The sequence below is a fragment of the Clupea harengus genome, chromosome 15 (genome assembly GCF_900700415.2).
Source record: "Clupea harengus chromosome 15, Ch_v2.0.2, whole genome shotgun sequence".
In the NCBI taxonomy this organism is placed as follows: Eukaryota; Metazoa; Chordata; class Actinopteri; order Clupeiformes; family Clupeidae; genus Clupea; species Clupea harengus.
The window spans coordinates 2,822,255-2,845,729 of NC_045166.1; the positions used below are offsets into that span (position 1 = coordinate 2,822,255).

Sequence of the window (23,475 nt, forward strand, 5' to 3'; positions counted from 1 at the left end):
CTCTGTCTTTCTCAAGGTGCCCTGCTATGCATTTGACCCCAATGGGAAGAAGCACGACCTTAATCCCCTCATTAAGATCACTGACGGATACCTGGTTGATGACTCAGATGATGAACAAGACTTCTACATTAATATTTGCCGCAGTTTGAGTGAGTTTCTTTTTTCTATCATTATCTTATGTGCTCAGTCAATGATAGCCGTGTAAGTATTGTCATGAGAAAAGGGTTCTGCCCTTTAATGTATACTAAGTAGTGTTATATGTGGTTTGTGTCTACTATTTCCTGGTAGGCCAAAATAAGTTGAAGGCAGAAAGCTCACCACACTTGTGTCTTTATTGATCCATCCACATCTTTATCTATGCAGTTTTGCAGGGTCAGATGGGTATTGCAAGGTCGTCGGTCTTGTAATTTGGCTGAACTGACATAAACCCATCAGTTTGTGAGGCAGAGCTCAAAGTAGAGGCAGTGATTCAGACATTGAAAGCACACTGATGGTAAAGGATGAGTTTTGGAAGGAAGGTCTGTGGGAATAACCTTGTTGGTGGTAGAATTTGCTGCCATCCACTACAGATGTGCTCTACCATCAGAGTCTGAGGAAGTCTCATCTCATCTCATCCCTTGAGACTACTATCTATGTATCGTATGTTAAGCTTTTATTTCTCTGTACGTCTCACTCAAGCTAATGTTCACTCCCATTTTTGTGTGTGTATTTACCCTTTCTCCAGACGGTCCTCAGTCAGCATGTCCAGAGGGCTCAGCTGCCTGTTTGACCACCAAAGGAGGGTCTTATAACATGGGCTTCCCATCCAGCCAGCTGGAGCTTGTGGACAATGACAGGTACCAACACTGCTGTAGCTGATTGCTAGTATGAGCACGCACACGCTTGAGGCAGCATTTCAAGCACTGTAAGCACAACAAACAACAAACAAGTAGGGTGTTGTGTTTACTGCTGCAGAATGCCCTGCCCTTCTCTAGAGGACACAAGCAGGGTGTTATGTTTACTGAATGACCTGCCCTTCACTATATGATTTAGCTTTTTTACCAAAGTGCAGAATTCTAATTCTCACTCATTTTGACATTAATTTGAGTTACATACAAGTTATAATGATGCTGTATAAGATATCAATCAATAGTATTCTAGCGTTACAATTCATGTGCGACTAAATATGTAAAGCTTTACAGTAAATATGGTTTACAGTATGTTTATCAATATATTGGACATGCATACATACGGAGTGCATATGGAACGTTTCAACTATTATCCGCACTGTATGTAAATCGCATTACAGTATGTTATGTATTTTTATGAAACAAACCTGTCTTGACCCCACCTGTATATTAAATCAATGTAGAAATTGTGATTACTGCGGGATGTTTCAGACTCTTAAAACATTTTTTTCTCATCAATCTACACACAATACTTCACAATGACAAATAAAAATAGGTTTCTGGAGAGTTTTGTTTAAATGTATTCAAAATAAATACATTTGCATAAGTATGTATTGTTATGACACATGCTCTGGTGCATAGTACTTCTATAAATCGTTGACAGGCTTCTACAACTTGATTGGAGTTCACCTGTGCCTAATTTAATTAATTAGGCATAATTATAAAAGGCACACACATGTCTACGTCTCACAGTTGAGTGTGTATGACAGATGGTGTATGAATTGAATCCATGTTAAGATGAATCTGAAACATAACCAAAGGTGAAAAAACAACCTTGTGTGTGTGTCCAGGGGTGTATGCATGTTCACCTAAGTCATATACTACATATATTCTATATGGCCAGGGGTGTATGCATGTTCACCTCAGTCGTATACTACATATATTCTATATGGCCAGGGGTGTATGCATGTTCACCTCAGTCGTATACTACATATATGGAAAACCACCTTGTGTGTGTCAAGGGGTGTCACCTCAGTCGTATACTACATATATTCTACATGTCCACTTAGTGTGGTTATGTTTGGCTCACTATAAGAAATGATAATAACATTTCTTTACGCGTGCAATGGTTTTACGCTTTTTTTGTTCTTCAGAGTCAGAAGGTCTGTTGATCCGTCTATCTCTCAATTTGTCCGTCTAACTGTGTTGCTTTCAGATTAAAGCTGAGATATGAAGGATCCACTGACAACATCCCAGAGTCTGTCTGTAACGGGCACACGCCTGCTGTCACCATCACGTTCATCTGTCCATCACGGAGGCAGGTGGTAAGATCAGTGCTTCCTTCTCCTTATCCCCCTTCTCTTTATCTCGGGCCGGTGTACAAGCCCTGCGCACAGGAAACAAGAGAACAGCACTGTGGGCACATTGAACATCCAAATAGCTATGACAGAGAAGAAGAAAAACAGATGCTAAACAGTGAGGAAATGCACTGGGTGGTAGTTTAGATTATCTCTTCTTTCTCTTTTTTTCTCTTAATCAAATTTTGAAAAGTGCTTTTCAAGTTGCATTATTTTATTCTGTGTATCTCCATCTGTTTTTCAATTGGTTTATTTCCATGGCAGTAAACAGCAATGAGGTCACTGAGGTCGGGACCTCTGTGTTTTTTCTGAACAGAATGTAATGCTCTCTAAAATACATGTTTTTCTGTTTTTCTTACCCGAGTGCATGGTTAGGCTGGTCGAGTCATTAAACTGGGTTATTTCTATTCCTAGTTCCCCCTGAGTATGTAACAGACTATTTTTCAAAATGTTCTTGCGGGAGAGCACAGCCTATATTTGTGGCAGGTTTTCTTTGTCAACGCAATGTTCTCTGGACCTCAGTATTTCAGTCACAGTCTCCCGTTTATTTCCTGATAACCTTTGATTGTCACCGGTATTTTTCCCTTTTTTCATGTGATTGTCACTGCTTGCACTCTCAGGGCAACCTTCCGAAGATGACGGCCAAAGCCAACTGCCGCTATGAGATTGAATGGCTGACTGAGTACGCCTGCCACCGGGACTACCTGGAGAGCCACTCATGCAAACTGACCAGTGATCAGCATGACATCTCCATCGACCTCACCCACCTCACCCGTGGCAGTGAGTCCCCCTGACCACCAGTCAGCTTCATTCATTAACCAACCACCATGCCAGCCGAGTTTGCAAGTCCGTCCCCAGAATGATACACCAATAGAGTTCGGACTAGCAGGCTCCAGTGACATGGGGTTGTAACCTAAATGTAGAATTTATGATGGTGACGGGTGAGGAGTAGGAACATGTAATTGCTAAAGGATTTGAAGATACTTTGTGTACTGAATTTAACGATTTCTTCTGTCACAGTCCTTGCCTATCCAAGGACTACTCATCCAGGTGTGCAGTACCTCATGTGATGCAGTGAAATGTTAGCAGTTACGGCGCTGGCCTTCACATTCACATGTCCTCTTTCCTGCACAGAGGGGGAAGATCTCTACCACACTATGAGTGGAGACGGCTACATCTACTACCTAAACGTGTGCGGGGAGATCAGTGCTGGGGTCTGTGGGGACGCCACGGGGTTCGTGTCCGCGTGCCAGCTGAAGGAGGCTGGAGACATGAAGAAGATCGCAGGGAGATACAGAAACCAAACCCTAAGGTGGGCTTGTCACTCCTTTCATGTTGTTCCAGTACAGACACTAACAGAAGCCTTTAACTTCAGTCTGTGTATGACTAGACTCATTGGAAGCTCTGTTTTCATTCTTCTCCTGAGTCATTATCTACCTCCATATTTACTCTAGCATGTCAAAAATGGCTTGTTCAACCTCTCTGTTTCTGATCATTGCATTTCCCAAGGCATCACTACATTAGGCAGGGATGGTACTGATGTCCACTGTAGTTTCTTAGCACTGAGTAAGTTACCTTTTGTAATTCATTTCCGTGTGTGTGTGTGTGTGTGTGTGTGTGTGTGTGTGTGTGTGTGTGTGTGTGTGTGTGTTGCACTATAGATACTCGGATGGCGACCTCACATTAACCTACCCAGGAGGGTCCAGGTGTAGCTCTGGCTTTCAGAGAATGACCATCATAAACTTTGAGTGCAACGAAACTGCCGGTGAGTTAAAGAGGAGACACCATTGGTTTGTGGTATGCGTGTGCGCATGTGCACGCCCGTGTGTGCCCAGTGTGAAACTGTTTCATTCTACCATACATTTCCTGTGCTAAATGCTAGTATGTGAACTGCTTTCAGACAGAGAGCTATTTTCGTGTATTTAGTCAGAATTCATGGGTTGATGACATTGTTGCCCCTCTGTAGAAGACGATGGCAAAGGTGCCCCGGTGTTCACAGGAGAGGCCGACTGCACATATTTCTTTGAGTGGCACACTGCTTACGCCTGTGTCAAGGAGAAAGAAGACCTTTTCTGCCGCGCGACAGCGGGCAAGAAGCGCTTTGACCTCTCCACCCTCACACGATTTCCTGGTAAGACCCAGACTTTTAGGAAGGAAGAGAAATGATGTGTTTTTTTTATGATGATGCCCTGTGTCAGTGCGTAGGCTAGTTGAAGAATAGATTGCTTTGTTGCTCTGTCAGGTTTGTAAACGATGAGTGTCTTTATAGAATCGGACGGCCTTCAGAACTGGGAGGCAGTAGATGCCAGTGCTGCCGAGTCTGACAGGAAGCGCGTTTACCTCAACGTGTGTCACAAAGTCATCCAGCAGGGGGACACGACAGGTTGCCCAGAGGACGCTGCGATCTGTGCCATCGGTGAGTGCCCTAACATTGTAGACTCGCCTTGTGAGAGTCAATCAGAACCCGAAGAACTCTTTGACCCTAGTGGCATCACTCTGATGAAAGTCATCATTTCTGTGCAATGAAAGCATATTTCCCACTGTCAAAACTGTCTCTTTGTGACGTGTCTTTCTCAGACAAGGACAAAAAACACACGAGTTTGGGCAGCTTCCTGTCTGCGCCTCAGATGCATGGCGACAGGATTCGCCTCATCTACACGGAGGGAGATGTCTGCAGGCCGAACGTCAAGATCAGGACCATCATCTCCCTGAAATGCAAGCCAGGTTCAAGTTCATTTCAACTTCACAGAATAATTTTATTTAAGATTAATTGTCATTCTTTAAAAGATGTGTGAGCAATGATTTGATAAAACTATAATCATGTTTCAGCAGTACCTGCTATTAAAAGTTATGATATTTATGTGATCGTTGTTATGCTGTTGTGTGTCCACAGGAGATTTGGAGAGTGCCCCAGTTGTGCAGAGTGTGTCCAGTGATGGGTGTATTTACGAGCTGGAGTGGTACACGGCTGCAGCCTGCGTCCTCTCCAAAACTGAGGGAGATGACTGCAAGGTATCCGACCCACAAGCAGGTCGGTGACAGTCCCTCCACCCCGCTTTGTCACACTACTGTGCGTGCAGCTCTTGCAATGTGAAGTAAAACCAGTTGTGAAAAAGTTTTTAAATAACTCAGGATATCTCAAAAATAATTCACATGTCTCTTTGTGACTCAAACGACTCAAACAAGTATTTTTCAGATGTAACATGTTGAAAGGTTTTGACAACTGTTGGCCATTAAGACTGGTTCGCTTCCCTTCATATTCTTGTTCCCTTTCTCCTCCTCTCTCTTAGGCTTCTCCTTCGATTTGTCTCCTTTGCGCAAGGCCAAAGAGGAAGGCTACTCCCTGGCTGGGGAGAAGTATAATTACCACATTAACGTGTGTGAGGGAGTCTCTGCTGACAAGTGTCCTGCCAAATCAGGGGCCTGTCAAGTGGAAAAAAGGTAAAGCCTGTCACTTTTAAATGTTCACAACACTCAAGTCTCTCTGCACTGAACTCAATTGAGTTGGCTGTTCTGAGCCATCAGTGAAGTCTTCTAAGAACGTTGCAGTAGCCAGTTCCCAGCTGTTTGTTTGTTTGTGAGTGTGTGTGTTTGTGTGTGTTTGTGTGTGTGTGTTTGTGTGTTTGTTTGTGTGTGTGTGTGTCTGTAAGTAAGTAGATTACTGGCAGTGATTTGTGTTCTCATGCCTCATGCCTTTGTTTACAGCGGCAATAGCTGGAGCCTGGGTGAGTTCAATGGCAAGTTGTCCTACTACGATGGCATGATCCAGCTCATGTACAAGAACGGCTCATCCTACAACAACCCACAACACACCCGCCGCTCCACGGTCATCTCCTTCCTCTGTGATCTCGAGGCAGGCATGGGCAAACCAGAGTTCCAGGTGCACCCTCCTACGCATTCACTCTCCTCCTTTTGTCATGAAATCCTGTGTTCCATGATCAGTAAAGGGTCAAAGGTTAAGGGTTAAGGGGTTTTGTTTCCTTGATCATTAACAAATCTTGCCCCGTATCTCGAAATATATTAAGAACCAATTGTTGGCAGGTTAGTTGTTTCTGTGTGCAGCTTTCTCATGGTCAGCATGTTGTGACCTCCACAGGCGGAGGACGAGTTCACCTACAACTTCCGGTGGGACACTTCCCTGGCGTGCCCAGAGAGGCCCCAGGAGTGTTTGGTGACAGACCCCATTACTTTCAAACAGTATGACCTGTCTAGGTAAGCCTCTCAACCACTGCTCTTTACTGACGAAAGTTCAGATTGGGAAGGGAAACAAAGTTTGTGAAATCCGTTTGTTATGGTTGTTGGTACAGAGAGAGGCTGCTAATTACTCTCACATTGTGACCTGAACATGTGCTGCTGAATAGTTAGTTGAGTGTTTGCTGAACACCCCATAAATCACACTGCTAGTACAGCTATTGGAATTTAGCTGAGCTAAGCAAGCCTCTGAAAACAATGTGCTGCTCTGTATATATTGAATCACAGTTCCTATAATTCACACACTTTAAATCTTTTATTTTTTTTATATTATTTATTTTTTTGCTGAAGCAGAGCCTGCTGCAGAGTTCTCTATTGTTTGCCCTCTGACCACGGCTTGTTCTCCCTTTCCCACAGTCTATCCAAGTCTGGCAGGAATTGGGAGGTCATGGACTCGTCTCAGGTCACGAACCGCAGGAAGTACTACATCAATGTGTGCCGACCCCTACAAGCCGTGCCAGGCTGTGACCGCGCCGCCTCTGTCTGTGAGATGACCTACCAGACGGTCAGTCAGCCTTCTCCGCCAGCCTAGAAAACCTTATTAGAGAGGTTTATAGAACTTTAAATGGTTCTGTATGGACTTAGCCTTTGTATGACATCTCTGCCATTGCTCGTAGCACATTTGAGTTTTCTATTTTCAATGTGATTATTCCCATTTAGGCTGGAGCCGAGAAAGTCTCCATCAGTAATATGGGTGTAGCGAAGAAAGGACCGATCATCCAAGAGACAGACCACCTTCTTTTGGAGTACACGGATGGGTCTGTGTGCGAATCAGACGGCGTGAAAACCACCTACACCACCCGCATCCACCTAACCTGCGCTAAGAGAGCTCTGGTGAGGAGCGCACACACACACACACTGAAATGGGCACGGTACGGAATGGTTAGGCATTGCCGAGGCCTCACTGATTCCTTTCTCCTTTTTGTTTCTGTGCAGTCCTCGGGCCCCCGCTTCGTCGGCAACCAGAACTGCATCGCCAACTTCATGTGGTTCACCAAAGCAGCCTGTGCCATTGAGAATGCCAAAGACACCAACCAGGTGATTCACCGTTTCCCCCGGCCCAACTGTCACTGCTCTGTTGTCTTGTCCTGTAGTTGGTCTTCTCAGACGGTCTGTGCCACTGTACTATGCTCACATCCTCTTTCTTCTGTGCCTGGCAGTCCTGCACCATAACAGACCCCAGCACAGGCTTTGAATACGACCTGAATCCCCTGGCCAGGGAAACTGGATACTGGATACAAGCAGAAGGCATTGGCAGAAATTTCTCGGTAAGACAGATATTGTCTTGTTCTCAGTGTCTTTTATGTTACAGCTACGTCTCTGTCTGTATTTCCCTTCTTTCCCATGAACAAATGACAAGTGTGTGTGTGTGTGTGTGTGTGTGTGTGTGTGTGGATCTTCTGCCGGTTGTTCCCTCAGCTGAATATCTGTGACCCGGCCCCTCACTGTGGGACTGTGGGAGGCGTGGCGGCGGCTGGTTGTGAGCTGGAAGAGGGGAAGCCAGTGGGACCAGTGGGCGTGGAGAGGTCCCTGGAGTTCTCCACGGAGGGCCAGCTCAAACTCACCTACAAAGGAGACCGGGATGAACCCACAGGTGAGCTTGGCAGAGGGCTTTGGTCAGCATGGCAGGACATCGTTTTTAGATAGTGTTTTTAAAAGCCGGCAGCAGCAGAATTCAGCTTCAGGCACTCACAGCAACTTAAAACTCAGCTCTGATACTTCAGCCTTGCTTTGTGCCTGCTCCGAAGTAAATCAGTTTGTCCTTTTGTATTCCTGCTCCTCCTCCAGGCATTAGGAACACCTTCACTATTAGTTTTGTGTGCGACACGGATTCTGACGGCTCCCTGAAGTTCGTGAAGACTGAGATGGGCACAGGTGCTCTTGTGATCCAAGACGTGTTCTTTGAGTTTGCCACTCCTCTGGCCTGTGTGCCCGCCACCGTGGACTGCCAGGTCATCGGTGAGTTCTCCAAACTGCCTGTTCCTTTTTCACTCAGATGCCCGGTGTGGTCGCGTCGGACACGGTTCTCCTCTCTGAGCGCACTCTTTGATTCTCCCTAGATTCCCATGGAAACGAGTATGACCTGAGTGACCTGAGCAGGGATGACGGCGCCTACAGGCCCATCGACACCTCCGAACAGGCCAAATCACAGAAGTTCTACCTCAACGTCTGCAAGCCTCTCCCTCATGTTAAAGACTGCCCTGGTGAGAAGGACCTTAACTAGCAATGTCATCAGAAACTATAGGAGTGTGTTCCCACAATTAACTAGATAGGTCATGCCATACCACTAGATAGGTCAGGCCATAACACTAGTTTGCTTGCCGACTGTTTGCGGCAAGTACATTTATATCAATTTCTAACGAAGTGCAGTTCTTTCACACCTAGTCAGTTTCTTTGTGTAACATTGGTTAGGATCTCTTGACTCGTCTATGGGTCTAGTCAGTAAAGTCAGTTTGTGTGGGCCATGTGTATTAGTGCATCTTAATTGGTGGTCTGTAAGTCTCCAAGCACATGATAAAAAGGTTCCGTCGCCAATCTCCTCTGATTCCTGACGTTTGATTGGCAGCTGGAGCGCTGGGGGCGTGTGCCGTCATTAATGGCCGAGGGCTGAACCTGGGCTATGTGCAGTCCAGCCCCCAGCCAGCGTCCGATGGGTCCATCAGCATCGTCTACCAGGGGGGAGACCGCTGTGGCACGGAGGGACGCCACTCCACCCGCATCATCTTCATGTGTGACAACACCCTTGTGAGTTCACACCTACAACACAGACAGCACTGTCTTATGGTCGCATACAACTGAAACATTGAAGGATTTTTTTTATTTTTTAAAGGGGTATTTCATCTTTTCAGAAATGCTGAATTTGTCCATTATGCAAAGACCCTAGCACACCAACCCAAGCTGTTATTGTTTGTCCGGATTATCAGATTTAAAAAAAAGAGCATTTTCTTAAAATGCTAAATAATTGTTTCCCTCTGTAGTGTTGTTAGATCAGTTAATTACTGTTTTAGGCCCCTTTTTAGTAGTTCCTATGACTACCAAGCTCTTCTGGCTTTAGCTACCTGATTTATTGTTTTTGCTTATAAAGTGCATTTGCAGCAAGGAGCCAGCAGGAGGCAGGATTCTCTAAACTAACCTTGGATCGTATTCATTTTCACTCCCTGCCTGTAGGGTTCCCCCATTTTTGACCGCAAGGACGGCTGTGAATATGTATTCATCTGGAGGACATCTGAGGCTTGTCCTGTCCAGAGAGTACAGGGTACAGAATCACTGCTTCGACAAGAATTTCTCATTATCATTATCATACTCTTTTTCATTTCTCATTATCATTATCTTTTTCTGGATATTAAGTCTTTTTATGTGACCTATGTCCAGGTGAGAATTGTAAAGTCCAAGACCCCAGAAGTGGCCACGAGTTTGACCTGAGCTCACTGTCGGGGAAAGACTACATGGTGACGAGTGGCCAGTATGAGTACCACTTTGCCGTCTGCGGCGGTCTGTCACCTGGGGTGTGCGAGCACAAAGACCCATCAAAGGACGCGGTGGCTTCCTGTCAGGTGGAGGCCAACACCCACACTCACAGAATTGCCGGTGAGTAAAATCTGTCACCTCGACCCGCTGCCCAGTGGAGGCTCTGCTGATTGCCACATCCTGTGTGAGGGTGTTTTTCCTCTTTTACTGCTAGCTGTGATGGTTTTTGTGGTTTTTGAAAAGGTGTTTGGAAACAGTGACTTTTCACAGAAAGCTCTCCTCCATGATTCTCCTGTTGAGATTATCTGTTGTGTTTGGGACCAGGGCTTGCCACACAAACCCTGACCTATGAGGACGGACTCATCATGATCAACTACACACACGGAGAGAAGTGCCACAAGATTTACGAGCGCTCCACCGCCGTCCTCTTCACCTGTGACGCCAGCAAGTCCTTGGTGAGTCAACAATGCCCAGCCAACTCATGACAGACAAACTTTAGTCAGACCCCACTCCCAGCTTCAGTCAGCTTCTCATATCTGTCAGACCGTGAGTCTCCCCCCCCCACTCTCACACACACACACACAGCATTAGTAGGACAGTATGGTATGACTAGTGGGGTTGGAGTGATACAAGGACACTTTGTAAAGGAGAGGACGCAAAGACCCTCCAGTAATCAATATGCAGTTGTGGTGTACAGTTGGTCCTTCAGCTGGCTATTGCCTTGGCTACTGCTCCATATGTGTTCTGATTGGGATTTGCGGTGTCTTTCTCTCTACAGGGGAAACCTGAGTTCGTGAAGGAGACGGCCGACTGCACGTATATGTTTGAGTGGCACACGTCTCGGGCCTGTCTGCCTTTCAAAACCATCACCTGCGCCTACAAGTAATCTTCCATATCATCATCTACTTCACTTAGTATCTATTGCTCTCTTTGACAAGCGCAGCATGTATTAGAAGACATCTCTTCAGTACCACTCACTGATCTGCTGTCCCTGAGTGTTTTAAATATGCTCCGTGTGCGTTCTCCACCTGTATGTGTGTGTCGCGTTACGTTAATGTCCCCCCCCCCTCTTTTCTCCAAAAGTGATGGCAGTGGCAACTTCTACGACTTGTCCTCCCTGTCCCGCTCCTCGCTGACCATGGCCAGTACCAACTGGTTGGTCGTGCCTCACTCCAGCGTCGGTCAGCGCTACTACCTCAACGTCTGCAAGTCCCTGGTGCCACAGAGCGGTAAGCGGGCCGGCCCGGGATTTAAAAACCCAAGATCACTGAGTAGTATGAAGGCGCTGGAGGCCTTGTTGCAGCTTAAAGGTTTTAATAATTACAAACAGGAAAACCGATGCACGTCTCATGTCATGCTTGCACCATCAAAACACAGTTGAAGAAAGAGAGAGAGTTGTGACACCGTGTGCCGTCTGTGTTGTGTCAGGGTCCTGGGCCTGTCCGTCCTCGGCGGCAGCCTGCCTGAAGACCGCAGATGACCAGTACATCAGCCTGGGTGAGCCCAAGACGGATATGCAGTGGGACAAGAGCGTGCTGGTCCTGAGGTACATCGACGGGGAGCTGTGTCCAGACAAGGTGCGCAACAGGACCACCATCATCCGCTTCAAGTGTGACAAAACCAAAGAGGTACGTGACTCACACACACACAAGCCACTGACGCATGCGTCCATGTATACACACGCCCATGTGCGCACGCACACACACACACACCTACACATACATACATACATACACAGTCACGCACACTCTCTTCCTCTTTTTTTCTCTCTCTCTCTCTCTCTCTCTCTGTGTGTTGGCCTCTCTCTGTCAGGCTCTCTGGTGACTGTTTTTCCTCATCATTTTCTCATGCTCGTATGCAGACGTGCCCACACTCCACACACACACACTGTCACTTCGTCACTGTCCTCACTGTTCAGCACACCATAACGAGCCCGTGCTGAATGTTCCCTCTGGCTGCAGGACTCTGAGCCCACGCTCACCACGGTCATAGAGGATTGCGTGTACACCTTCGTCTGGCTCACCGCGGCCGCCTGCCCTCTCAACGCCAGCCATCACGGCGAGTGCCGCGTCACCAACCCAGCCACCGGTTAGTCACCCCGCCGCCGCCGCCGTGTCTCAGACCGCACACACCCCCATCCTCACCCTCCGGCCGTCCCCCCCATCAGCGCGGCCCCATCTCATGTCTCACACTGTTCAGTGGAGTCAGATGTTAGGCCCAGTAGATCTGTGAGGATCATGATCAGGAGCCATTTATTGACACTAAACACAAGACCACAAGCACAAATATCATTTCTGTTTGCTGAGACGCTGAACACACAAGTTTGCTGTGTAGATGCTATAAACACATTTACTCAAGGTAGGATTACAGAAGACTAACAGCATTTGTTGAAGGAAGTCAAAGAAAGAGGGCAAAACCCTGTGTGTGCTGAACATTATCTAATTACAAAAGCTTCGGGGACATGGCAGAATTTGACTAAACATTTACAGTACTGCTAAAAGTGTGTTCACTTGAGTCCGTGGGAGAAAAATGCAGTGGAAAGCATGCTGTGACGGATCAGCGCGGTGAAACTGGTTTAGGCACAGGTGACTGAACCCTTACAGATCTAAATCACCTAAAGAATAGCAGTTGTCAAGCTGAAGTCAGTGCTGGCCCTCTGGGTCTAGTAGAATGTTTTAGGCTCTCTCTGTCTGCGGTCATTGAGCAGGAACTATGGCGTCATATGAGCTGGCCTAGAGTAACCTTCTCCTTAAACATTAGATCGATACCACAGAGCCTTTTAATCTGACATATGAACTTATACTTACCGAGTAGAGGACATGACTTCCAATTACACGTTTTTATCATTTGTTGTGCTTGTATCTTTAAGTATAAAAACATGATTGCAAAACCCAGATAGGGTGCACAGTGACTGTGTCAAGCTTATATTATTGTTCATTGTATCATTATCAAGTAATTATGTAACAAAGAAATAGTTTATATTAAAATGGTAGTAGCTTGTTTAAAGACACAAATTCTGTGTGTGTGTGTGTGTGTGTGTGTGTGTGTGTGTCTCCCCCCAGGTCACGTTTTCGATCTGAACACCCTGAACAAAGCAGGAGGATACACCGTGTACGACAATGAGGACCGTAACACCATGATCCGGCTCAGTGTGTGCTCCGAGATGAAGAATGCGGGCTGCGCAGATGGAACAGGTTAGGTGCCCCCACACTTGCCTGACTGTGTTTTTGGAAAACGTTCCTCTTGTGCTGAAATTCACCAGGATCCCTGGGTAATCGGTGCAGCCCTCCTCAGGAGTCTTTACCCCGCTGGGTGGGGGGGATCAGTGGAGTATGTAAAGAGGAGGGTAGGCTCCATTGAGGTTGTGGTTAAAAGATTAAACTCATTTGGCTTAGTCCTTTCAAGAACGCGTTACCATGTAACACTGTTCACGTCAGCACAGGGCACTGATGGCCTGGGCGGTTGCGTGTTTGGGTGATGGATCTCCTGGCTGCACCTTCATTATTAACTGCACTCCAGAGCCACTGAGTGATTAGCACGACACCCTTGACGTTGACTACGGCTGCATGATGCACCGCTCAGGCCAAAGGCTTATATGACCGGTTGGCCTTTCATGTAAATCATTTACAACTTTTATGTTTTCACCAGATGTTGCCTTTACAAAAGATTGGACAGCTCTGAAAAGTTTGCCTCTGTAAAAAGATTTGCTGCATGAGGATAGAAAGATTTTGTTGTTGATTTAGTTTTTTTTTTTGCGTGTCTGTTTGTGTACAGCTGTGTGCATTAAAGACCGCAAAACTGCGGTGAATGCGGGGAAGGTCAGCAGGAAGTTGTCCTACCTGGACCAGGTGGTGGAGCTGACCTATGAGGGCGGAGACGAGTGTGCGGCCAATCGCAGCCTCCGGCACAAGAGCATCATCAGCTTTGTGTGCAAAGACGGGGCAGACGCTGGCGAGCCTGTACTGGTGGCCACTGACAAGGACACATGCACCCACTACTTCTCCTGGCACACCTCTCACATCTGTGAAAAGCAGGTAAAAGCAAGAGACTATGGGTAATGTAGTTCTCTTGAGGTTCTTGTCATGCATAGTGGCTGCCCAGACCTCGGGCCAAGTTTGTCTGTCATCAAGAGAATCACCCTTCAGAATTTTTCCTGAGCAACATGGGCTTCCTAGCATGACTGTGGAGGTTAAGTCCTGGCACTCTTTTTAAACTAGTTCTTCTCCGGACTGGTTTTGTGAAGGAAGAGAAATGCAGTGAAATGTTTGTCTAATACACTATTTACATTGGATTTGCATTAGCCCCCTATGCCATTAAATAAAGATACATTTACATGTATCCATACCAGCACGTATATCTCATCTATGTGTGAACTCCCAGCGTATTGAACCCATGACCTTAATGGTGTTCTTCCTCTACAAGTTGGCCAACAGAGACACATACAATGGAGCGTCTCAGGCAGGGAAGAAGTCCCTGAAGTCTGTTATTGATTATAGATGCTAACCGAGCCCGTGTGTGTTGGCTAACCAGTCTGCATAGCTCACGTAGCCTTACGTACGCATGTATTATTTCTGATTTGGGACCTGGTGTCATTTGAGTTAGCTTACGCGTCAGGCTTACGTGTGAAGTTACTGTGTAATGTTCGGATTCCTAAATGGAACATCTGTTCAGAAGCAGTGGTGTCATGTGCTCTTCAGGTTTGTTTGTTTACAGTGTGCTGAAGGACTCCTTGAGATAAATGACTTTCAGTTCTTCTTGGATTGTGAAAATCTGCATCTGCAAATCACAAGATACATATTGTTATTGTATGCCACATTTAGACCATGCACAGAGGTATGCATGTTTTCCCATGAAGTATGTCTTCATAAACTCCATTTGATGCATAGAAAAGTGGTCAGCAAGATTTTTTGCTGTTTCCACACTGTTGACACATGAGGCCCATCCTGTAGTAATAAGTTCTCCTGGTATTATTGGAAAGTGAAGACAGAAGGAGGTGTGTGTGTGTGCTGAGGTCTGATCTGGCCCTGTGTGCCCGTGCAGGTGAGGTGCTCTGTATGGAACAGCACAACCCTGATCGACCTGAGGCCTCTGATACACACCACTGGCTCCTACCTGGCCACCGATGAGGACCTGGACAAGGAGAACTCCCCCGACTTCTACATCAACATCTGCCAGCCCCTCAACCCCGTCCCCGGAGTCCTCTGCCCCCCAGGAGCTGCAGTGTGTATGGACCCCGACAGCGGCCAGCCCATTGTGAGTCGTCTGTCCTTACGTTGCTGATGAATGATTTAGACCGCTATAAATATTAAGACATAATCAGATTCGGTCACATTTAAGTTGAACTTTCAGACCTGAGTCAGAATAGTCTCTAAGTACATAAAGCACAGAAGACTGTTACTGTTCATAGCAAAACTGGAAATGTAATACGGTTTCTTCAGTGGAGGTTTGGGTTGAGGTTTAAGGTTGCATATAGAACGGTTAGTGGCACGTGTCAAATGTCACAAGTCTGACCGGTGTGTTTGCACTTGTCTTGTATTTTGTCCTTTTTAGGATATAGGGCGAATCACTTCAAAATCCACCCCAGAATACAACAGCAACACGGGCGAAGTGGAGATCGTCTTCGAGAGCAACACACCCTGCAGCCAGAACACGTCCCTGAACTACACGTCCAAAATCATCTTCAGCTGTCAGACGGGCACTGACCTGGTAAAATACCAACACAAACCCACAAATCACACATGACTGTCTCTGTAGTCTATGGTGACATACCTTGTGTGATAGAAAGGTATGTGTTTTTGCCACTACGTGGACTTCAAATGTTGTGTGTGTGTGTGTGTGTGTGTGTGTGTGTGTGTGTGTATGTGTGTCAGGGTGCTCCCAAGATGATCAGGAGGCAGCAGTGCATGTACATGTTTGAGTGGGCCACCCCCGTTGTGTGCCCAGAGATCTTGACCACCGATGGCTGCTCTCTCCACGTCTCCCAGCTGCAGTATACCTTCAACCTGACCTCTCTGTCAGGGGCTGTGCAGGTATGTGTGTTTCCCTGTGCCTACACACAGGCTCATCCCATGCTCCCAATGGATGTGTGTGTGGTTGTAAAAGTCAAAATGGTTTCTTGCCGTCTTCCAGGTGCCCACTAACTCCAGCGTCTTCAAGATAAACGTCTGCGGGACCATTCCCGACTCTGCCTGTCAGAACAGTGCTGTGTGCCAGCTGAAGGGTGCCCAGGGCGTGTCCTTTGGCAACAGCAAAGCCATGAGCCTGGACTACAAGCGCGAGGACCAGACCGTCATCATGACCTACGCCGGCGGGGATCTGTGTCCTCCAGGTCAGACTCCCGACCTCTGCCACCGTGCCAAATAACAATCTGGCACTTGATTCTGCACCATTGCCAAGACCACACCAAAATAACATGTAGTAATATCTGCCGACTGACTTGAAGTGACCTGTTTCCCTTGCCAGTGACGGATAAAGGGGAGCTGTGCGTCTTCCCAATGAAGTACATGACAGAGACTCTCACCTCGTGCACCACCTCCGGCATGACAGACGGACGCCTATGGTGTGCCACCACCAGTGACTACAACAAGGACAAAAAATGGGGCTACTGCCCTCCTGGTAAGAACTGGGGCCCTGACCCTGATTTGATTGATGCGTGGGTTCTTCCGAGCGACCAAAACGGGCATGACGTAAAGATATTTGGATTCCTATTTATTTGGTTAAGTGCCTTCGAGGGCGGGGCGGCGCCTCATCTGATAGTGTCACTGATTTGCCACTTCCTCCTTTGAAATGAAAACAGGATCTTGGTTTTTGAAGTCTGACAGGCTCAGGCTGATCTGACACCTGACATCTGACACAGTTTGACAGCATAACATTGACTCCTCTGTCACTAAATTGATCGATCAACTCAACAGAATAGCCCAACAAATGGCTGCGTAGGCTATGCAACTATGCTCAGCACCGCACAGACAGTGAATCAAATAATCCTGTAGCCTATCATTCATCGGGGCTTTAATGCGCAACCAGAAGTGAGACAGAAACTTTTTTTTTTTTTTCACACAGCATAGTACTCCCTCAGTTTCGCCCCCTACTCAAAGCGTCTGTAATTGTGTTCTCAGTGACGGCGAAGCGCCAGACCACCATCTTGTTGTCGTGTGACCGTACGGCGGGGCGCGGCAGCCCCCAGCTGCTGAGTGAGACACAGGGCTGCTCCAGCACCTTCGAGTGGCGCACCAGCGCCGTCTGCACCCCCAAGAAGGTGGAGTGCCAGCTGGTGAGCCTCCACAAGACCTACGACCTGCGCACGCTCTCCTCCCTCACCGAGCCCTGGAAGTTCAGCAGCAGCGGCGACCAGTGAGTGCCCTCTTCCTGACACACCCCTCTTGTGTGTATACACACACACACACACACACACACACACACAAAACGTCTGTCTTTCTTCATTGCAGTGGTTTCCTCCATCTTTCTCCACATCTCTTTTGTTGTGGTGTCACAAGCTTTGTGCCGGTTAGCCATGACTGGCCGTGTGGTGCCAGCGCACACACCGCATGGTGCTCCTCACTCACGAGCCCTTTACCTCTTCCTCAAACAACTTCACCTCAGCCAGCCAGCGCTGCGTTTGAGTGGCAGCTCAAATGCCTTTCGGCTACCGCAACATCCTCACCTCGTTTTTTTCACCTCGAGTCCTGTTCTCCTCCCGAGTGAAAGGAGCCCTGACAAAAGGCCCCTGATTCTTCATCTCTGGTGTCTTCTGCAGGTATTACATGAACCTGTGCCAGAGCATCCACGGGGGGCTCACGGACTGTCCAGAGGGGGCCACAGTGTGTCGCAGGAGCAAGGGGAAGACCCAGACCCTCGGCCTGGTCCACACCCAGACCCTGGAGTACCGTGGTGAGTGCAGGTCTTACGGACCATGTCTAGCCACATCCTTGGTGTATACACCAGCTGTTGGTTTGAACAAATCTTAAGAGCATGAACATGAACAATAAGGGTTCTATGGCTTTGGAGAACTGCTATATTACTGTTTAACCGTTCCAAATCTGTAGTGGAAGATATAAACCAGTATTCTCTCTTCACAATACCAGAGGGCAAGATCCAGATTAACTACACGATGGGAGATGCCGTATGTGGAAGTGACCTCCGTGCCAAAACTATTATTCAGTTGACGTGTAGCAACATAAATGGCCTTCCGAAACTCCAGAGGTGAGTCTCTCAGCATCAGAGTGTGCTGCTTAAACATGTGTGGATCAGATGGGCTCATGTCAAAAACATATGGTATGAAGGATGTAATTGTGTGTGTGTGTGTGTGCGCAGAGAGGACCTGGCAGCCTGTGAGTTCTGGTTGGAGTGGGAGACGCGAGCAGCCTGTGCTGTTCAGCAGCAAGAGGTGGAGATGGTGAACGGCACAATCACCGTACCAGACACAGGGGCCCGATTCAACCTGGGGGCCCTTTACACCAGGTAACACACACACACACACTCACATATTAGGAAATTACAATCTTGGTCACATTTCTATCCAACCTCGGCCTTGCGCATCAAGACTCAACGTTACAGATTACAATGATTTGCATTGCAGATCTCCCTCCAAGGTTGACCTGTAGCAACAGCATGAGTGATGCCTTTAGACACGACTCGAAAGAGATGCACGGGTTTATGAGACCGTTTTAGAATGATGTGTCTGTGTCCGATGTCCCTCAGATTGCACCAGATGCACGGGTTTATGAGAGCGTCTTAAAATGATGTGTCTGTGTCCGCTGTCCCTCAGATTGCACCAGGCCGCAGGAGACATCAGGCCCAATGGCGACCGCTACGTCTACGACATCCAGCTGTCCGGCATCACAGACAGCTCGGTCATCAACTGCAAGGGGGCCTACATTTGCCAGGTGAAGACTAACGGCAACTGGCACCGTAAGATTGGCTCCTCCAACAAGGCCCAGTACTACATCAAAGGTGAGCACTGTTTTCATCATCTTGTAATGCTAGAAATGAATGGCCCAAAAAAAACAACCTACTCCACAGTCAGTTTAAGTCAGTTCAGCAGTTCAGATTTTGGATATATTGTACTATGATCCAGAACCAATATTACATCCTTGTACTTCTTGTCTTGGACAGTAGATTGTGGAGATGCTGATAGACATCCCGAGTCTCAGCAATGTAATAATGACATTCTCAGTGATGACTTTATTATTAAGCGCTTTCTCCTTGTGTACCTCCAGGTGGGAATCTGGACGTCCTGGTCCCGTCTGAGTCGACCTGTGGACGGGCCAAGACTCACATGGCCTCGTCGGCCATCCTCTTCCACTGCAACCCGGAGGCTGGCGAGGGCATCCCAGAGTTCCTGCTGGAGACCGACCTGTGCCAGTACCTGTTTGTGTGGCACACCTCCAGAGTGTGTGAGCTGTTGTGAGTTCCCCTCTTCACTCTACTGTAGTCAGTCAGTCAGTCAGTCAGTCAGTCAGTCAGTCAGTGAAAAGCTCTGTTTCAAACTGTCTGCTGCCGCAGATGGCACGATCAAATCTGCATTTAGTTGTTTCTGCCGCAGCTGGTTAAGGAGATACATTGTCCGTTTTGCCAGGATCTGGTCCAATAGTCACCCGATTGTATGAATACAATGAGCTCTTCTCATTAGCATCCGTATAGGGTAGTTGTGTCTGTCTGTCTGTCTCTGTCTGTCTGTCTGTCTGTCTTTCTGTCTGTCTGTCTGTCTCTGTCTGTCTGTCTGTGTCTGTCTGGGGTGAGGGTATTGAGGTGTTTTCTCCTGGGTCTGCAGCAGCTCAAAAGAGCACGTCATTGATGGCACCGGGAAGGATTCACAGTCTGATGGTCTGTCCGGGAGAAGCCAAGCTCTGGGAACAGTGCTAAGTTTGTTACTCATTGGGCTCACGTTGTGTCTGCTCGTCCTACTTCTGCATAAGCGAGAGAGGAGGTAAGCACACACACACACACACACACACCGATACACACATAAGGGCTGTAATTTACCTCAAAATGCAGAATGTGTGTGTCTGAACCCCAGAATCATTCAAAGCCTAATGCATTAATAGACCTACAGACTTGTAAGAAGGGAAACATGCATTTTAATTCTGGTTTTCACGTTAGGCTATTCCATGGCAATAGTTTAAGTGTGAATATGTAATTGACCCATTTCATTAATTCTAAGTTATCCATTAATAATTGCAATAAAACTGTCACTCTTTCCAAACGGACGCATAGAAGAACATACACTTAAGCCCCACTGTGGGATTCTAAAATATAATGTCACTGATTTCCACATGTTTAACACAGGTCTTTTAACACATTCATATATTTATTAATTATTAATGTATTAATTGCCTTTGAATATAACTTCATTTGCACCATGGTATGAACAGTACAATTTGTTCTAACTCTTTAAGCACTTAGCCCCCCCCCCCCCCCCCCTCCCACACACACACACATCCTGAGTCTGAGATGTGGATCTGTGATCTTTCAGTAAACACATGTGGTCACACACACATGCACGCACACACATGTAGTGTCAGATGGTAAGCTGTGATGGTGAAACGCCTATGTGCTGAAATGCTCTTGTGGTCTGTGTGTCTGCAGGGAGCTTGTGATGAAGAAAGTAACTGGCTGCTGCAAGAGAGGAAACCCAGTGGCCTACAAGTACTCTAAGGTACGCTTATGTCATGTCTAGACGAGCAAATTCCTCCTTTCCAAACTAAAGTGGCTTTCATGACACACACACACACACACACACACACACACACACACACACACACACACACACACACACACAACCACACACAACCCAATTCTCTCCATTTTTGACCCCTTGAGTTTCCCAGTGCTCACTCGTCTTGGTCTCACTGGGCAGAGTACAGGTACAAAGACCTCATCGTTCTCAACCAATCAGTCACTCTCTTGTCTTGTCTTGTCTTGTCTTGTATTGCTGTGTCAGGTGAACACCGAGGAGAACGGGGAGGAGGATGAGATGGAGTGGCTGATGGAGGAGCTGGAGGCCCCGGGAGGCAAGGAGGGGCGCCACGAGAACGGCCACATCACCACCAGGCCGGTAAGCGCTGAGGCGCTGCGCTCGCTCCCACTGGACGAGGCGGACAGTGAGGACGAGGTGCTGACGGTGCCGGAGGTGCGCTTGCACATCGCCCGCGCCAAGCCCCGCACCCGGCCCCTGCCTGCCCTGCTGCGGGCGGAGAGCGACGAGGACCTGGTGGGGCTCCTGGAGGAGCAGGATCGGCGCAGCAGCAGCAGCAGCAGCAGCAGCAGGCCCAAACCACGCAGCGGCGGTGGGCACAGGGCACACAGGAGCCGGCCCGAGCTGACGACGGACGACAGCGACGAGGACCTGCTCAAAGTGTGAAGGGCTGATCTCCCCCCCCCCCAACACACACACACACACACACACACACACACACACCAAATGTCTCCCCACACACTCAGAAGAAAGAATATGTACAGATACAGAGACGTTTAGGATTCCCCTCACTGCTTTCTTTTGATTCTATTTTTTTCCTCTCAAAGGGAACTGTATTTATCACTATGCTGCGTCTCGCGGTGGCTACATTTTGTATTGCTTTCGCCCTTTCAGAAGAAACGATGCCTTCCTCTTGAAAACTGCTTTCATCGAATGATAATTGTTTATAATGCTTGGAAATGAACATTAATGGACAGAATGTTTATTGTTTGTTTCATTTGGCCACGTATATCCATCCAGTCCTTTCTTACTTTTATTTAACTTTCTGGTAATTCATGTGGTTTATTTCTTTTTGTTTGTTTGTGAATTTGTTTGTTTTTTTGCAACTGGGATTTTCCTACAGCACAAACTCTTTTTGTGAGGCCTGTAGAGAGAGCATTGGCCTCTAGTTTGTACAGATGATGAACCTAATGGAAACTTCTCAGTGTATGGATTGAATCCAGTGCTCTGTAGCAGTGTATTTTGCATATCCAGCGTCACTTTGGTACTCCATTTTGGTCCTGCGGTCAGTCTCTCTGAATGCCCTCAGACTCCTATTTATCAGACGGCTGCTGGATGACCCTGTTGATTTGCTTTTGTACCCCAATGTCTGTTAGCACATAACTTAGCTATTTCTACTCCATACATCGCGCATGTTGGGAGTCTCTTCACCATGAAATGTTTCCGAAGAAAGGGATTTGGCCTCGTGCTTCAGCGCCGCCTCTGATGCCAAAAACAGCGAGATGTGAAAGCCAGAACAGCAGTATCCACATTAAGAGCTTTAGTGCCATGAAGGGCGCTTTGTGCTCCTTTAATGCTGCAGGAGATCATAGCCTTTAGTTGCCATAGACTTTTATTTTTTAGTTGTTGTGAATTTTGTTTACAATCACAGTGTGATGGAAATTATTCTATGATTATTGCGTTCTTTTATAAGTTTGTATTTATGAAGAATTAAATAAGTTCGAATACAAGCGGGCACATGCAATTTGGCTATGGAAGTTTGAAATCACAGTGCGCAGGACTTAGTTGCAGTTCTTTTTCTCCTACGTGTTTATAAGATTGATTGTGGGAAAAAATATAACTGAAATGTGTTTGTTAATTGTTCAATTGAGGTTTCTCACCTAACCAACCGTGCCTCATGATCTATAATGGCACCCGTGAAATTTTTTTGCTACGTTAAGTTGGGCTGTTTAGCTACTGGTACCTAAGTGATGGTTTATGATTTTTTTTTATATTATTGGTTTTTATGTGGCTGTCACCAACTGCTCAATCACTCCAACAGTATTTCATTAGGGATTTTTTTTAAACTACATTTTGTTCCACCTACTCAAATAACTCCAATGGGACATCTGTAATTCCATTAATTTGCCAAAAGCAACATAAAAGATTGCATGTTTCAACATCAGTATATTTGATATAGTTGTCAAAGACCTGTGTTTGGGTATTTAAAGATTTCAGTGTATGAAATGGGTCTTTACAAAGAGGGTGATGAGGCCTCATCGCTCACTGAAGTAGATCAAGGAGAAAGCCTCATCTATCCCTCCTGATGCATCACCCCTTCCTGATCAGCAAGATGAGTGAGTTTTAGAAACGAAACTGAATGTCAGTGGACTTCCACCAACAGTGAAGGAGAAGAGCCTCCCTGACTGGTTGTGTTAGTTGGGAGGTTTATCAGCTGAAGGCACTTTATGGTGTGAAAAGCCCCCCCCCTCAGGAGCTTGTGGGTCTGCCAGCTCTCAGGTCGTCAGGCAGACTGGACGTGGGGTGGGGGTCTGCCACACGGAAGCTTCTCTGTAGTTCTCGAGTGAAATGTCTGTCACTGCTGTATTCCCCAGAGCACCTTGGCTCGGTATGTCCATCAGTCATTACATTGTGACAGGAAGCCCAGGAGCCACCTTCCGGTGTATTTTTATTTTTTTTGTCTTGCACGTGCGAGAGGCTCGGGTACTTCTTGGCTTTTTTTGTGTCCTGCTGCATTTGTTTGTCTTTTTGTATTTATAAAATATTGGCGTGAAGACATTGCATTAAATCAATAATAAAAAAATAGCTGTTCAGATCA

The 23,475-nt window shown here is 47.0% G+C and overlaps 1 protein-coding gene across 1 annotated transcript; it reads left to right on the top strand.

Moving 5' to 3' along the window:
• Positions 1–10: 10 nt before the first annotated feature.
• Positions 11–23,475, top strand: igf2r (insulin-like growth factor 2 receptor; the record flags this gene model as incomplete). The annotated part of the gene is made up of 44 exons (XM_031582098.2): positions 11–149; positions 725–836; positions 2,104–2,212; positions 2,866–3,025; positions 3,380–3,557; positions 3,907–4,010; positions 4,212–4,376; positions 4,515–4,661; positions 4,823–4,969; positions 5,139–5,276; positions 5,536–5,686; positions 5,951–6,125; positions 6,342–6,457; positions 6,854–7,001; positions 7,157–7,330; positions 7,433–7,534; positions 7,657–7,764; positions 7,916–8,090; positions 8,285–8,455; positions 8,557–8,700; positions 9,063–9,241; positions 9,665–9,752; positions 9,869–10,084; positions 10,289–10,419; positions 10,743–10,846; positions 11,048–11,193; positions 11,393–11,592; positions 11,926–12,052; positions 13,027–13,158; positions 13,739–13,998; positions 15,005–15,217; positions 15,515–15,670; positions 15,835–15,993; positions 16,094–16,292; positions 16,427–16,579; positions 17,080–17,314; positions 17,718–17,851; positions 18,046–18,163; positions 18,275–18,421; positions 18,729–18,913; positions 19,180–19,366; positions 19,734–19,889; positions 20,549–20,618; positions 20,904–23,475. Coding segments are annotated over 44 exons (6,978 nt in total), but the record flags the coding sequence as incomplete, so codon positions are not given.